Genomic DNA, 15989 nt, shown 5'->3' on the forward strand with positions numbered 1-15989 from the left:
TAATTTATTTCACAGCTCTGAATCCATGTCATTGTAAGCTGGTGTGTCTGCATTGCTCTGCGGTCACAAATGCAACTGAGTTGTTCATGTTGAACTTGGGTCTAATAGATATTTAACAACTCTTCCTCAAAGGCAGGAAGAGGAGAAGCCTTCACAACAGACCGAGATTGTCAGCGCTATAAAAATGAAGAAAAAGCCACATGTCTGCACAGGAATACTAGCTGTTGCATTAGCATAATCAGCAAGCTGGATAGAATCACATTTACTTTCACTGAGCATTACCCTCATTCTAATCAGTATACTCTGTTTACATCACATATTAGGGCCAAACAGATGTGTTGCAGATGTTAAGGTCCGTGTGGCTGTGTGCTTATTTACATTTCTGGGAACTCGAGCATTATACTTAAGGTGAGCTGAAGTCGCTGCAGTCTTGTCCTAAATGATAAAAGTGTCGCTGCTCAAAAATAAAAGAAAAATTGCCTCTTTAACCCTTGAATGCAAACAGAAGAAAGCGAAGCAAGAAACTTAATATTCATGGATCTTTTCTAAATGTTTGCAGCAATCTCCCTCTGCACCATCTGTGAATCTCTGTGCTCCTGCACAGACCTATCAGTACATACAGAAGTTTACATCCACTCATAATGGACATGAATGCTGTTGCTAAGGGACATTTAGCCACATGTTACTGGGCCTCCACGTATATATTTGAGCCTGTGTAGATTAGACAAAATCAAAAATGAATTCAAACTTGTGCACCCAGTTCTTGTTTTTTTAAACTCTGCCATACAAGCACTCCAAGAAATCATTAAAAGCCCAAAACTACCATGACATTCATAATCATGGACTTGTGACCACAACTGCATAAGACGGGCATGAAATGACCTTTTCATATAAACATGGTCAGCATTTTTTAAACCAGGTGTGACAAGGAGCAACATCAAAAGCATGTTTTACTTGCTAATTCTTAAAAATAGTGACTAATATCATAAACTCATCAGGAAAGTGTTTCCTGAGGTCACTGATTGACAAAGCTGAGAGCCCCCTGCTGGCCATTAGAAAGAATGCAGGCTTAAAGCACACCATCACTAGCTTCACAATCAGACCATCTTTTGTGGAGAGTTTGTCGCTGGACCCGCAACAACACAAAAAAAAATAACATAAATAACATCAAAGTTTCCCAACCTGCCATCCCTGGAAAGATGGGTGTGTCCGAATTAGGATTATATCTGATTATCTCTGTGCTTTTGATAAATGGACTGGTTCTTATATAGTGCTTTTCTACCTGTAAATATGCCTCATTTATATAAACACATTTCCCATTCTTTTTCTACCTAAGTGCTTTCTAACATTCACTCTCGGATGGATGCATCAGAGAGCAACTTGGGTTTAGTATCTTGCCCAAGGATACTTTGGCACGCAGACCGGAGCAGCCAGGTATCGAACCACCAACCTTCCGATAAGCAGATGACCTCCTGAGCTACAGTGACACCTTTTAAAGCTGCTTACTGAGCTCACAGCGTAATGATCGAGCCCTGGGGGCAGAACCTTGTTCCTGTTTGTTCTTATACAGGCTGGTTTGTGTGTTTGCAGTTCTTTTCTATATTTAGCTTGTTCCAGTATCGATTTACTAATTTACTCCCTTATTTTAAAATAAAACCCTTCTCTGCGCGTGATATTCACACTCTAAAACAAACCACTCGCTGCGATTATGTGAAATCTAGTGTCCCATCACAGGTGTGTGTTTGTGCTCTATTCTGTTTTTCTTTTCTTTTGCAATGGATGTTATTTCACACCCCCGCAGAGAGAGACGTGCACATGGCCACTCTCAGCGGTGCAGTTGGATGCACCCACATGTTCTTCACTCGCTCGCTCACAGATACAACACAGACGTATACACATGGTTCCTCATTCAGTAGCGGGGGTGGATGGAGAGCAGAGGGAGAGGCGGTGGGCATTGTGCTGTGAAAGGGAGACGCAACAAGTCGGAGATACGGGGGGAAGTGGATCCCTGGATAGAAAAGAATGGCAGGATAGTAGGATATAATGAGCCGGGGGAATGAAGCATGCTGTACATGAAGTGAGGCAGGGAGATGAGACCTTCCTGTTCTATTATTCCTTTTATTCTGTTAATCTCAGCTCTCCTATGTCCTCGCTGGCTCTAATCATCGTGTCTTATTATTGTCTGCAGCCGTCACCGCTCACCTGCATACACCTGATGCTGTGATACTGAATGAAATATGTCTGTAATTCCAGGCGTCTTGTTTACTCTAACAGTTTAGGCTCAGAACCTGAGAAAGCCTTTGTCTCCTCCCGATTTTTCCTTTTATACACTTAAAAAAAAGCTTCTCTTGCAGTGAAGACTTTTTGGTAGTGGAATAAAACTTTTTAAAGGCCTTGAATTTGAATTGGGGAGTATAATACACTTTTATTAAATGCAAAAAGTCGTTTTATCTCCAACTCATTTCATGTATTTGTCCCATCTGGAGTGGGGGATACCTACCACTTAATTTTTTTTATTTTAAAAAAATGTAAACAAGCTGTAAATGCAGACATCCACACACCGGGGGCGCTGCAGGAAGGACTGCATGTGTTTATGTCTGTCAACGTCTGTCTGTCAAAGTAGAAAAGAATGAAGAGGCTACAAAAACTCATTTATGGTCAGTCCCATCTTTTCAAAATAAGACTTTGTCTGAGGGTATTGCACAGGTAATTTAAAGCCTGTGTGAATGAGGAAATGCTTTGCCGCCTATAAGAGTGTTTTTTATGAATTATTGTCCTTTTTCACTTGACTGTGTTTGGAGTGTTTTGGTACAGTGACTCATAGTCAGTGAAACACAGCAGATCTCTTTCCTTTTCCTTCCTTCCCTTTCTAATTTCATGTCTTCCCTTTACCCCTGACTCCTCCTCCTTTTAGACTTTTTTTCCTTTTTATAGTTTTTTATTTATTTTCCTTTCTTCAGTTTTCCTGTTCCGTTTCTTGTCATCTCTTCATCTCTGTCTTTTGTTCTTTCCCTTTGTTTTTGTTTCTGTCTTCATTTATTCATCTTTCATGTTGCCCTTCTTTTGTCCTTCCTTTGCTGACCTTAAATACAGTACGGCTGTATTTCCTTTTTTTCTTACCCTCCCTGTTCCTCACCTCCTCTCCTGGACTTCTTTTTCCTTCACTGTTATTACTATATTTGCTTTCATACATTTTCTTTGTTTCCTTAAATTTTCCATTCTTTGCCAGAATTCCTCTTCTTGTCATCTTTTTACCTTCTGTTGTGTTTCTTTCCTTTCATCTCTGCCCTCAGCCCTATCCTTTGTCTCCCGTTTTCCCTTTCATCTTTTCCTCTCCTCTCTTCTTTCTCACCTTCTTTCTCACTCATGTTAAATGTTCTGCCATCTGAGAACGATCAGCTTTGTCTTTTCTCCCCCCTCCGTCTCTGTCACTCCTCTATCTTTCTCCTCCACTCATCCACCCCCCTCCACCTCTCTCTCTCCATCTTTCCACTTTGTCTCTGTGTGGAGACGGATTCAGGCAGGCCAGCAGTTACCAGGCAACAGGCTACATGCTCATTGGCTCCGTCTCTGCTTCTCTTTCTCTCTCCAGCTCCTGCATGGGGTTAACTGCTGTTATGTACTGTTGGTTACTCATAGCGTGGTCTCGGGGGGGTTCGGCACACAGCCATTTTCTATTTTCAGGCTGAACTTTTGCATGGGTGCTGCCTGGTGAGGTAACAAGTGGAATTGCCATATTACCTTGCTGGGTGGATGCAGAGAGGCTCACTGCTGCAGCCTAAAGCATCTATCATCTCTTTAATGTGACAAATCCACTTAAAAACACCAAAAGATGCATGCAGTGCATTGTCAAGGATTATTTAGAAGAGAATGGGATTATCGCTGCTGTAGCAACGTGCATTGTTGGGTTTGTTTACAAACTGAATATTTAGAAAATAGTAATTGTCTGTCATGAACAACGATAAACAAAAAAAAACAACAACAACAAAAGTGAATATGACCATAAAAAGTTAGTTTTTTTCATACTGGCAAAAAATATTCTAACCTGTCAAATGAGGAATTAAAAATAGGAAAATTCTAAATAAATTGTATTAGAATTAGAAACAAATGACACACAAGGCGAGAGGCAAACTGTAGGAATTCTGTTCAAAATAAAATAAAATGTGTATATAAAAATAATTTTAAAAAGAAAATAAAATTATTGTTTTTGTTCAAAAAAGGGTTGAATTACATTTTTTAAGTATTTTATTTGGATAACTTCTAGCCCTTTTTGAATAAATTTTTTTTTTTTAAAAATATAGGAAAGACGATATAGACTATATACTATTTGTTTAACTGGAACAAAAGTAAATACAAACATAAATACAATATGTGTAAAAGAAAAGAGGTATACATGAAAAAAGTAGATTAGAAAATAAAATGAAACAGAAAAATGTCTTAAAGCAGTAAAAAGAAAACCAAATAACACATTTTAAAAAAAGGTTGGTGGGTAGTAAACAGACCTGATCTTTTTGGGTGAAGAGTTCAGTTGTTAATCAGACTGAGACTCTCAGTTCAGCGCTCAGAAACACATTTCACACGAGGGTAGTTAGAAAGAAATGAAGCTGCAGTCGACGACTCAGCAGCTTCTCAGGTTTCTCATTTACAGAGATGGCTCCTCAAGGACTGTTCCTAATGAGCGATGTGCACCCTGCACCAAAACTTCAGATCCACCAAAAACACTCAGAGCCCATAAACTCATTTTAATAAAGGGTGGAGTAAGCCTGGTGTTTGATACAACACTCTGACACGACACAGTGCTTCCAGTTTTACAATAAATTTGGTCTACATTTGAGGTGTTTCTAAAGGTTTGGATGAAAATTATTATTAAATAATAATATTTATTAAAACTTCATTAAAGTAACATGAGCAGTTAAATGAAAAGACGGGTTATTTATATGGAAAATGGTTCCAATTTAAATGTGTGCTTGAGATATTATAAGCTGTCCATTTGGGAATGACGGCCATGGGAAAATATTCTGCATAAAAGTGCCGCTAGAAAAGTCGTTGTTACTGATGTAACCCCAGTTCTATGAGTATGTGTATACCCCCAATGGGCTTCAGTGAGTTCTGTAGGGCAGCAAGAGGCAAGAGACCCTTTGCTTTCATCCTTGGCAATAATAAACATATAGTAATGTGGACCAAACCTCTAACTGAAAACGATCAAAGTAGTAACAGCAATAGGAGGTCAAGCAGCAGAATCAATGTCTGACAAACGAGGCTGGTAGCACCAAAACCTGCAGCTCAGGCTGGTTCCTGCAGGAAGTCTCTATAGACTCCAGTGTTAAAGGGCCCAAATTTACAGCAGAAATAAATATGTTTACAAGCCTGGCATTTGTTATAATTGTCATATTTTATTGGAACTTTAATAGGATTTTGTACTTTGTATTATTACAACCGTAACGGACAAGACCGGGGGACGGAAAAAGGACAAAGTGAGGGGCGGCGGCATGGTGCAGACGACCCACAGCTGCCGTCAGCACAGCCCCTCAATGTTTAATTCATCGAATAATCTGAAACTCTTTAGAAAGAGTTTATTAATGTCATTTTCTCAGAGAAAGTGGTCTGTGAATCCTGAAGAAAAAGTTCACCTGATGTCAGCAGTGAGTCCAATGCTAGCGTTTGATCTGATGATTTCAGAAGCGTTATGTTGTCGAGAAAGTGATCGATTTCGTTTTTAGGTGGATTTATCTCTGGTGAATATAAAGATTTGTAAATGTCCCTGAAAGTGCTGTTTATTGTTTCAGGGTCACATTGTTACAGTCTGGCTGACTATGTGGAGCGAGAAGGAAGACCCGAGTGCAGACACGCAAAAGGAAACTTTGATTTAACTAAGTACGAGCTGCTTATTTAAGGCTGGTTGAACAATACAAAAATAAAAGGGCAAAGGCGAAACTAAACAATAACCTAGACTGGGTGAACTAAGATTAAACATGGAAAAATAACCTTAAAGTGAACATCTGGCACGGATACATGGAAAAACCCAGAAACATGACATGAACATAGCAGACGACCAGACAAGGAATGAATGAAAACACACAGACTAAATACACACAGGAGGTGACCAGGGGAAGTGGAAACACACGGGGAAGCAGACTGACTGGAATGAACATAATGACGCCACAGGGGAAGTGAAACTAAACACAATGAACATGGGACAACCAGCCTCTTCAAAATAAAACAGGAAACATAACGAGATGCAGACATGGCATCGCGAACCTGATGACACGTGAAAGGTGAGGGAAACTTAAACACGGGGAATCTAATAAACAATGATCTATAACAGGGCAACCCAGGCAAAATAAAACAAGCTTAAGATAACTAAGACTTAAACATAAACAATGAATATCAAAATATAAGAAAGCTCAAAGCACTGGGTTAAACGACCCAGGACCGTGACACATATACTGTTTTCCCAGACCCAGTTTAAGTCTTTATTCAATCTTTCTTTAGTTTTAACTGGTTAGCTAGAAATTTCATTTAAGTCTAGTGTTGCTTTACGTATTTTGCGACAACACGTATGCTTCTTCTAAGGATTTGATGATTTCTTTTCATTCCTGAATATATTTGTTTTCTCTTTTCTTTTTTATGATGTGAATGAAATTATTTTACCTCTCATCACAGCTTTCCCTGCTTCCCAGAGAACAGATGCTCATGATCCAGGCAGTCTAAATATAAAGCCCACTCTTCTTAAAAATATTTAATAAAACCTTCATCTTTAAATCTCTAGTTTTTACTTGGTGACCTCTTTATTTATTTGAATTAAAGACACAGGAGCATGATCTCTGACAGCTATAGGGTTTATCTCAGTGCCTGAAGTGTCACTTCAGGCACTGAGCTGCTGACTAGGAAATAATCAAGACGAGAGTAGAAAGTATATTCCTTACGGTGAAGGGTGAAGGAAACACCATGCATCTCAAAGTCCGAAATCGCACACGTACTGTTTAATTATATTTGTGGATTGCCAACAGAGCTGAGTTCCTGCTGTCCATTTCTTCATTTAGTCCAAAATTGAGGTCGGCCCTGAGAACAAATGAGCAACCTTGGTATTCAGAGAGTGCACTAAAAAAAGCGTGGAAGAACGAGGGGTCATGAACATTTGGGCCATATACACTGACAGGTAGCAAAAAGTTCTTTTCTATAAATGATGTAACTATTAGAAATCTACCCTGTGATTGTAAAATGAGCATTTTTATGTATTAAAATTGCTCCTCCCCTTTGCCTGGGGTTATAGCAGGCTGAGAGCACATGAGAAAACTCAGGTGTTTTAAGTTCATCTGTAGCTGTGACAGGTCTATGAGTCTCTTGTAATAAAATAATATCTGCCTGAGGTCACATGGAGCCAGCGCCATGCACATTCCATGTGATAAACCTTAGTGTGCCCATAGTTGTGTGTGTGTGTGTAGCTAATGTTGAGCGCTGTGTGTGAATGAGAAAAAACACACTTCCATTGGGTGTAAGAAAGCGTGTGGTGAGAGTTTCCATAAAAGTGCAAATACATAGATCCGAGTGGTGCTTGGTGTTGTGTGATCACGTGTGTGCACATTAACTTATATGAGCGATATTATTATATGTGCACACCTGTGTGTGTGTGTGTGTGTGTGAGTCCTTTATGTCTGTGTGCACTGCGAGGCTGTAGTGCGTATCTGCGTGATCGTGCCGTGCAGATGAAATAATGATTGTGTAATGACAGAGGGTGCAGAAGCAGTAAAAAAGAAAGAAAACTAATTGGAAAGGGGTTGTGGGTGAGAGGGAGTGCAAAGACAACAAACAGCCCACGATCTCAGAGGAAAGTTGTGTGTGACTTAGTAGGAAAACAGCTGATCTGTGCAGCGAGAGGAGGGAGAAAAACATGCAAAGGGACACGAGGGAGGGATGAAAGAGAAAACCCAACATATCTAACAGTTTTATAGCAGTTATCTAACAAGAAATATGGCTGCTGTGTGGCAAGAGAAGTCAGTTTTTTTTGTCCTACAAAAGTCTGTTATTCCCTTATAGCATCAGAAGCACTTCAGCTTTCCCCCCCCCAGCTTTCACTTAAACTTTATTGTTTAAAAAAAGCACTGAACATTATTTTTTTTAACTGACTTGAAAAGAAAATCTGTTTTTAAGTAATGTGTTAAATATTTTGCACTAACATTTATTTTTAACTGATTGAAAAGATCGTATTTAAGGTTGTTTCGCATCATAGGTGAATGAAAATACTAAACAGCAAAAACTGAATGAAAATCTTTTTTTTTAAGAACAAAGATGCAGTCTTTCAGAGATTAAGTGTAAAAAAAATCTTTGATGCTCAATCTTGAATTTGAATGACTTTGCAGCTTTTGATGAGATTTTTACATTTTAAAAACAGAATAAGGGTTTATGCTTTCTTAGCTTTTTGAGGAGGCTTTAAAGCCTCAGCGTTTTGTAGCATCCTCTGTGTGATGTGTCGGCATCTCTGAGAGCAGCTGTCCCTCTGGGTAAAGATGCCCCTGTTTTTCACCTCAAAGCAGGAGCAAGATAGATGGTGTCACTCTTTTCCTGTGGTATTTTTTGATCAAGGAGAGTGGACTTCTGTTCTGAGGAGAACAGGAGCACAGCGAGAACGGCGAGAGGAAAACACTCAATTAAAGCTTTGAAGAAAACTTTGTTCGCTCTGGTTTCCCCCAGCGAGATGATGCTTTGTAAATGTCTTGAATAGCAGAAGCTGTGCCAAGACACCAGCAGCGGACAGCGATATTACTCATGTGTACGTGTGTGAAATCTCCGGACCTCATGTCCTGTGCTGAGTGTGAGGCAAATGGACAGGATGCATGATGATGTGTTTATTCGCGATGCTAATGAGACATGACACATAAGTGTTGATCACCATGGAGTCTGAACTGTTTTTTTTTTCCTCCTCATAGGGATGAGGAAGAGCTGCGGAAGTCGTTTTCGGAGCTCGGGGACAGCCTGTGTGACTCCAACTCCTCCAGATCGATGAAGAGGGTGGGCAGCAGCGGGAAGCCCCTGTCGGATGAGTTGCAGCCCACCGGAATGCTGCTGTACAAGAACGGATTCCTGGTTCGCAAAGTCCACGCCGACTCAGACGGAAAGAGAAGTACGAGTTACAAAGTTCAGATTTAGACAATGCTTTGAAACATTTGGCTGCTGCCCAGAGCATCATAAGTGAAACTGTAGGTCATGTCATGTAGAGCACATCCTGTGTGGAGTGTTTGTACTCCAAAGCGAGATGGTTTTTCTTCAACGGCACAGACTAACACATGCTGAGGATTTGGGATTTTAATGCTTTAATTCCAAGAAAAACAACCAGCATTAAATGTCACATTAATCACTCAAATGTCTTTAAAATAAGCTTTATTATTCAACAACATTTAGGCTGGTATTTGAATTTAAAACAATGAATTGATCTGAGGGAATACAGAAAGCAAAGACCTCCGTTATTCGCTTCATTAATGAGTCACAATCAGATGAAATCATTTGCACATATTATGAATATATATACATAAAAAGTAACCAATATTGACCTCCGTTTAAGTGCGATTTCCCCCCAGAGCATGTACTTTGCTGCTAGTCGTTGGTGCTGGTGCCTTGATGCGCCAGGTTCCACATTAGATAGGTTTTCACTCCAAAACCAGTTGGTTAGGTTTAGGCTCTCCCTGTAGGGAAGAGTGTGAACATGATAATTAGGGTGTGCGTTGTCCAGTGCAAGCGTCCTCCACCTGGACAGACACGAGTCTTTTTGTACCTTACTGAGTTGAATGAGCCTGCTGCTGAAAACACTCAGTTTGATGACAATTTACTGCATACATTAAAACATCTAAGCTTCCTCAAAAAGTAGAGTCTGCTACATTTTCAGTGCAGGGATCTGGCAGATCTTAGTGGCAGATTTTCGGAGGCATATCTCTTTAATATAGGCTACGTTTCAGGAGGAGGTTGTTATTACTGCACCACTCGAAACCAGTGGAGTTCACCAGTTTCCAGTCTCCTCACCCCTGTTGACACAACCCACGGAGTCTGAGAATTTCTGCGGGTGATGCAGATGTCTGTCAGATCACGGTTGTCAGTGATCCGGCAGGTCATGGCTGTGTCCACCTGCATCCTTATCAACTTCTTTGAATTGTGTTGAAGGCACCTGATATTGGTTAGGTCTAGGCACTAAAACATGTCAACATATCAGCAGTTTGCACCTTTGCCTCGGCAGGAGGCTTTTATGTTTACCTGGGTTTTCTCCTGGATCTCTGCTTACTCCCACCATTTAATAATATGCTAGCGTAATGCCACCTATGTCAGCCCTGAGCACTCGGTCAGTCACTTTCTGGTTAAATAAAGGTTAAAAATATTTCAAACTAGATAAATAAGTCAAATCAAATATGGGTGGGCCCTCAAAACACAAATCAAATCCATATGAGATGAGTTAGGACTGGGGCCTCTCACTACAGTGAAAAACACCAAAAATACAATATAATATATAAATTATACACCAGATTTAGTTGAGGGAAATCACAGATTAGTGACTAGAGTGCATTACTTTCAGCTAAGTGTGGGTAATGTGGGGTGGCTGGAGCTGTGGTTCAATCCCAGGCTGCTCCAGTCTGCGTGCCAAGTATCCTTTGGCACGCAGACTGGATAATAACCCCTGATGGATGCTCTCCGATGCATCCATCAGAGTGTCAATGTGTGTGAATGTTAGATAGAAATCACCAAGTAAGAAAAGGCATGGAAAAACGGGCTTGCATGAATGGGTGTGAATGAGGCGTGTTGCATGAAGCACTTTGTAGCACTCAGTCATAAAGATGTTTATGAGAGTGGCACAAACAAGATTTTCAAATATGTCAGTAATAGACCAGATGAATGTGAGACTGATAACTGTGATGTTCTGGCAGGGAAGTCTGTGTGTTGGATTTAATTATGCGGACAGCCACTACAACACAGATAGCAACAAGTGTGCCCCAGACTGGCAGTTTTCTGTGCTGTGTGTTCACAGTATAAGGGTTAAATGTTAGGTGTGTCAGCTCTCCCCAAAAGTTCCTGTAACTCAAGTCGAGCCCACCTCGTGACCTTTAGGCCACACCTAGCCCAAACAACGAAACGAAATCAAGTGCCATAAGTGGCCCAGATTATACCATAATGTGTGGACTATCTGGGAACAGACGACACTGGGTTACATGTGCAGTTTTGATTGAAGGTTTCCTGGATGCACCTCTGACTTAGTGCTGCAAAGCTAAGAGCACGATGTAACTTTGTATCTATGACTGGAAGTCTGTAATTAACATTTAATGTTTTCTGCTCCTCGCAGCACCGAGAGGGAAGAGAGGGTGGAAGACTTTCTATGCCATCCTTAAAGGGCTAATCCTCTACCTGCAAAAAGTAAGTTTCACACAGTAGACATATGTTTAGTTATAAAAACTAAATAAATAAATAAATAAATAAAATCTAAAGGGCTGAGTGAGAAACAATTTGCAACAGCCACTGTTTGATATTCATTATTCAACCTTTTAAAGAACGGTTGACTGCATCTCCATAAACATCCTGTCTTACTTTCATGCCAGCAGCAGATTTTTAACAGAAGGTGGATCTTTATCCCTGCGGTGAACGTCTCTTTAGAAACCAAACAACAACAAAAAAGTTCTGCACCAAATGTTGCCTGACTGCCTGCCTGCAAACGAGCTCTTAAGATGATTTATTGATTTATTTAAGCAAAATATCAGCAATGAAAAAAGCAGCAGCTTTGCACTGACAGCTCAAGAAGCAATCTGTCCTTTAGAGTCACGTTTTGGTGCCTACTTCCTGTTTACACGAATACATGTTGCTGTGACATAATGTCCTCGTGCAGGCCGGGCCTTGGCACCGTGCAGAGGACCCATACGGAGCGGCGGTGGGCCTGGGTAACCTCTGCCAACATAACAGGCCACTGCTGCTCCAAATTCCCCCTGAATGCAGAGAAAATTGTGCCTGTAGGGATGCTGTGGCTCTGTTCTCTAAAATAATAACTGAACTTTATTTTTACGGAGGTTTTTTCACTAAGGTCTTCAAGGTTAATTGAAGGCTCATTACACAAGTCCTGTGTAAGGATTTACAGTGACCTTTGACCTCTCCTTCAAGATCAATAGATTAATTTGAAGGTCAAAGTGATAATAATGCTTTATAGAGTTATTCAAAACCACGTTTCTTATTTTTTTAGACAATAACATAAACTTGTAATTAAACACTTTTTTTTACATGTGACTAATTATGCTATATGCAGAGCTATTAATTGTGTTTTCATGCCATTGTTATAGAACTAAAAGTGCGGAAATATTTACTTTTTATAAAGGTCACATATGTGATGTGGAGGAATAATATCCATTAGCACGTTTAGGCCTAGGGCGGTGCGGTGGTTCAAACCCACAGCAAGAAGATTTCAGGCTCAAATCCAGCAGCCAGGTATTGAGTTTGTTTGTTCTCCTAGAAACATGGATGTTAGGTTAACTGGTGGGTAAATGTTGGCTGTAGGGGTGAATGTGAGCATAAGTAAATACATTAACATCTAATAAACCTTTGTGAGATCAGCTTTATCAAATAAAAACTTAATGGAGAACGTGACACTTTGTCAGTATGATTTGTAGACGTATGCATTCGAATCAAAATAATTAATTTGGATGTTTTTAAGTTAAATTAAATTGTTTCAGACTTTGTCGTGGTAAAAAGAATCTTCCACTAGTGCTTCAGTTTAGATATGAGAACTGTCAAAACTCAAGCCTTTAAAGTTAGCTGAGGTATGAGTCAAGTAATATTTAAAAAATAACTTTTTTTTATCAAATTAAAAATAATTTGAGAAGTTTATGTCCACAGCTTTGTTCTTCCTTAACGAAAACGTATACGTCTGTCATGAAACCAAAATATCTTCAACTCAAATAAGGTATCAAATATATATTTTATATTTTTATTCTTACTGTTGAACGATTTTTTAATAATTAACTAAACTTAAAAAATTAAAACTAAAAGTTAAAACACATATTGTTTACCAGAAATTTAAAAAGAAAAGAAAAGAAAACTAGACCTTTAAAGAAAATCAAAACTAAATCGAATGGTGATTGTGTACATGCAAAACTAACCATAATAAAATAAAAATATGTAGGAAATAACTATTTTAAGTATTAATAATAATAATAAGGTCAATACAACCTGCCTGAGGAGGCACTGATCTCTGCATAGCTGCGACAAACAACAAGAAACAAGAAACTAATTAAAACTAGACTAAAAGTTAAAAAAAAACCTGATGAGAGATGCCTACAGAGCTCACATTCAGAGCAATATCAGTTGCTTCATGTAAATGTGTATAAGCGTCACCCACTCCTCCAATAAAATATGATCATAGTCAGCATCTTTAATGAGCGTTTGCACCGCAACACACCATTCTCCTTTATACCTGTCGTTCCAGGGGGAGTACAGGCCCGATAAGCAGCTCTCTGATGAGGACCTGAAGAACGCCGTGTCCATCCATCACTCTCTGGCAATGAAAGCTTCAGACTACAGCAAGAGACCCAACGTGTTTTACCTGCGGACGGCGGACTGGAGGGTGTATCTCTTCCAAGCGCCGTGAGTCTCTTTATGCTCTTCTCGCTGAGCTTGAACAAACGCACAGACTGTACGATTTATAGCTCCCACGCTGAGCAGCGTGGACAGCTGTGCAACATCTGCAGCAGAGCAACATCTGCAGCAGAGCAGAAAATTCAGACAGCTAAAAAAAAGAACAAATAAGAAACACCCATGTTTTATTCCACTCTTCTCTTAGTGCTGACTTGCCGTCTCTGGCAATGTTAAACTGAACAATCAAAAGTATGTGGACACCCCTGTTTTTAACTACATGAGCCCACATGAACAGATACTGGTGGATGTTGGGGTGGTGGAGGGGTTGAATCTGCAGGAAGCGATGCAAGCAAAGAGCTGCGCTGATATTCCAGAGGGGGGAGGAGGTTTGGTATGTGACACAGCACAGCTCAAGCTGCAAGCCTGAACTTGCTTTCAGCCTTTGTTCTGTTTCACTTCATGTCACGTGGAAATCTGAACTGCATAAAGTCATGAACTTACGTGATTAATTCTGAAGTCTATTCCAGCTACCGTAGTGCGAGAGGTGTCGCAAACCCTGCACAGTGAAGATAAGTGCCAATCGAAAACAATACATAAATGGTAAAAAGGGCTATAAAACATGATTAAAAGGAAACTCAAATGCAGTATCACATAAAATAGAAGTCAGTAAAGGTGTGTTTTATGAGGCAAATCATTCTTCAAGCCTTTGCTCCTCAGGTAGGTCCTTTTAAAGCCGGGGACCCTGATTACACCCTTGCCAAGCCTTTTGGAACAGACAGAAAGATCCACCTGAAGAATAAGGCTGTGCGCTGGCTTATAAGGAGTCAACATTTCTGCTCTGACCCAGATGCACTTTAAAATTAATCAGTAAAATCCAACCATCCTACAAAACCAAAGCTGGGATTTGGGGTTATTGAACCGATGGCATGAGTAGAGGCTGTTTCGGTTCACAATACTATGGTGTCCACATATTTCTGGCCATATAGTGCTGCTGATAACAGCTGAATGTCCACCCTCAGCAGCACTCATGTGCTTACAGATTAGTGATACATGGAGAGGATGCGCGATGAAGGTGAAGGTGTGTGTCTGTGTGTGTGTGTCTTAGCAGGATCCAGGAAGTGGCACATGATTGGCCACATGTTTCAGGCCCCAGGAGGACCGGCTCTGTGCTCCAGTTGCAGCTTGCATTTGTCCCAGATACTGTACCCCTCTCTGCGCCTTTCTCCTCTCCTCGTCTCTCTCTCCGCCCATCTCTCCCTGATGATTTAAGCGATGCTGTCTGATTCGATCTGATATTACTCGGGCTCTTAATGGGCCTGTTAATGTAAAACAGGACTTTTTTTCTCTCTCTCATCTGTTAATTGGCTCCAAAATAATTTCTTTGTTAACAGCAGCGCTGCTTTCTCTGATAATTATCCCTTTGATGTTGTAAACCAGCCATGAGCGGATGTGAGCGGGCATCGCAGAGGAGAAGCATTTGTACTGTATGTGTTTTGGAGTTTAAGACTTGTTTGTAATTAATCGTGTGTGTCTGCATGTGTCTGTGTTAATCATCTCAGGAACGCGGAGCAGATGCAGTCTTGGATCACACGGATTAACACAGTGGCCGCCATGTTCTCATCTCCTCCTTTTCCAGCAGCCATCGGCTCGCAGAAGAAGTTCAGCCGGCCACTCCTGCCGGGGACGATGTCGAAACTGTCCGAGGTATCCTAACTTTAATGAGTCTGACAGGCGGCTGATTCCACTCTGAGTATATCAAAGTAAATAAAAGATGGGCGTAGCTTCTGTTTAAGTGGTTTAAAGTGGCCTAAGCCTCCATTAATGACCTAAGCCTCCATTAATGACCAGCAGGGGGCGACTCTTGAAGTTGTAGAAAAAGAAAAGTCTGATTGTGCAAAAGCTTAAGAACCCCACGTGGAGTCACATGGTCTCTTAGTTAAACCTTAGTTCACAAATACAGGAGCAGACTGTACGCTGTCTTCACCTTTCACAGGTGGAAAACGTAACTTTATAATTACTGTCTGTGAGAAACAACAGGGGTATGAAAGCAGTTCCCTTGTTTTACGGTGGCAATAGAAAAAAAATACAAGTAGACCCAAACCATACCAATAAAATGCTCAACCAGGAAATCAGTTCCACCTCTGGGTCAGGGTTTTAAGTTTTTCCTCTCATAATCTTGGTTTTAACTCTGTGCTCTCAGGAGGAGCAGGTCAGATCCCATGAAGCTCGATTCAGAGCCATCTCCACTGAACTGGCTGAGCTGCGCTCTTATCCACCTGACCGCAAGGTGAAAGGACGCGAGCTGGAAGAATACCGCCAGCGAGATGAGTACCTGGACTTTGAGGTGAGCTGGATTCACGAATGAGGAATCGAGTATTTACATGAAACTGTCTCGC

The 15989-nt window shown here is 40.5% G+C and overlaps 1 protein-coding gene across 4 annotated transcripts in view; it reads left to right on the top strand.

Annotated features, from left to right (window-relative positions):
• The window catches only part of LOC120723035 (PH and SEC7 domain-containing protein 1-like), a 94984-nt gene that overhangs the window by 74890 nt on the left and 4105 nt on the right, over positions 1 to 15989 (top strand). For all 4 annotated transcript variants that reach the window (XM_040014288.1, XM_040014287.1, XM_040014289.1 and 1 more), the window contains 5 exons: positions 8928 to 9121; positions 11321 to 11391; positions 13445 to 13602; positions 15153 to 15297; positions 15794 to 15937. In XM_040014288.1, coding sequence (XP_039870222.1) covers positions 8928 to 9121; positions 11321 to 11391; positions 13445 to 13602; positions 15153 to 15297; positions 15794 to 15937 — 712 coding nt within the window. The remainder of the gene's footprint in view (positions 1 to 8927; positions 9122 to 11320; positions 11392 to 13444; positions 13603 to 15152; positions 15298 to 15793; positions 15938 to 15989) is intronic.

Source organism: Simochromis diagramma, unplaced genomic scaffold (genome assembly GCF_900408965.1).
Source record: "Simochromis diagramma unplaced genomic scaffold, fSimDia1.1 OVJJ01000669.1, whole genome shotgun sequence".
Lineage (NCBI taxonomy): Eukaryota > Metazoa > Chordata > Actinopteri > Cichliformes > Cichlidae > Simochromis > Simochromis diagramma.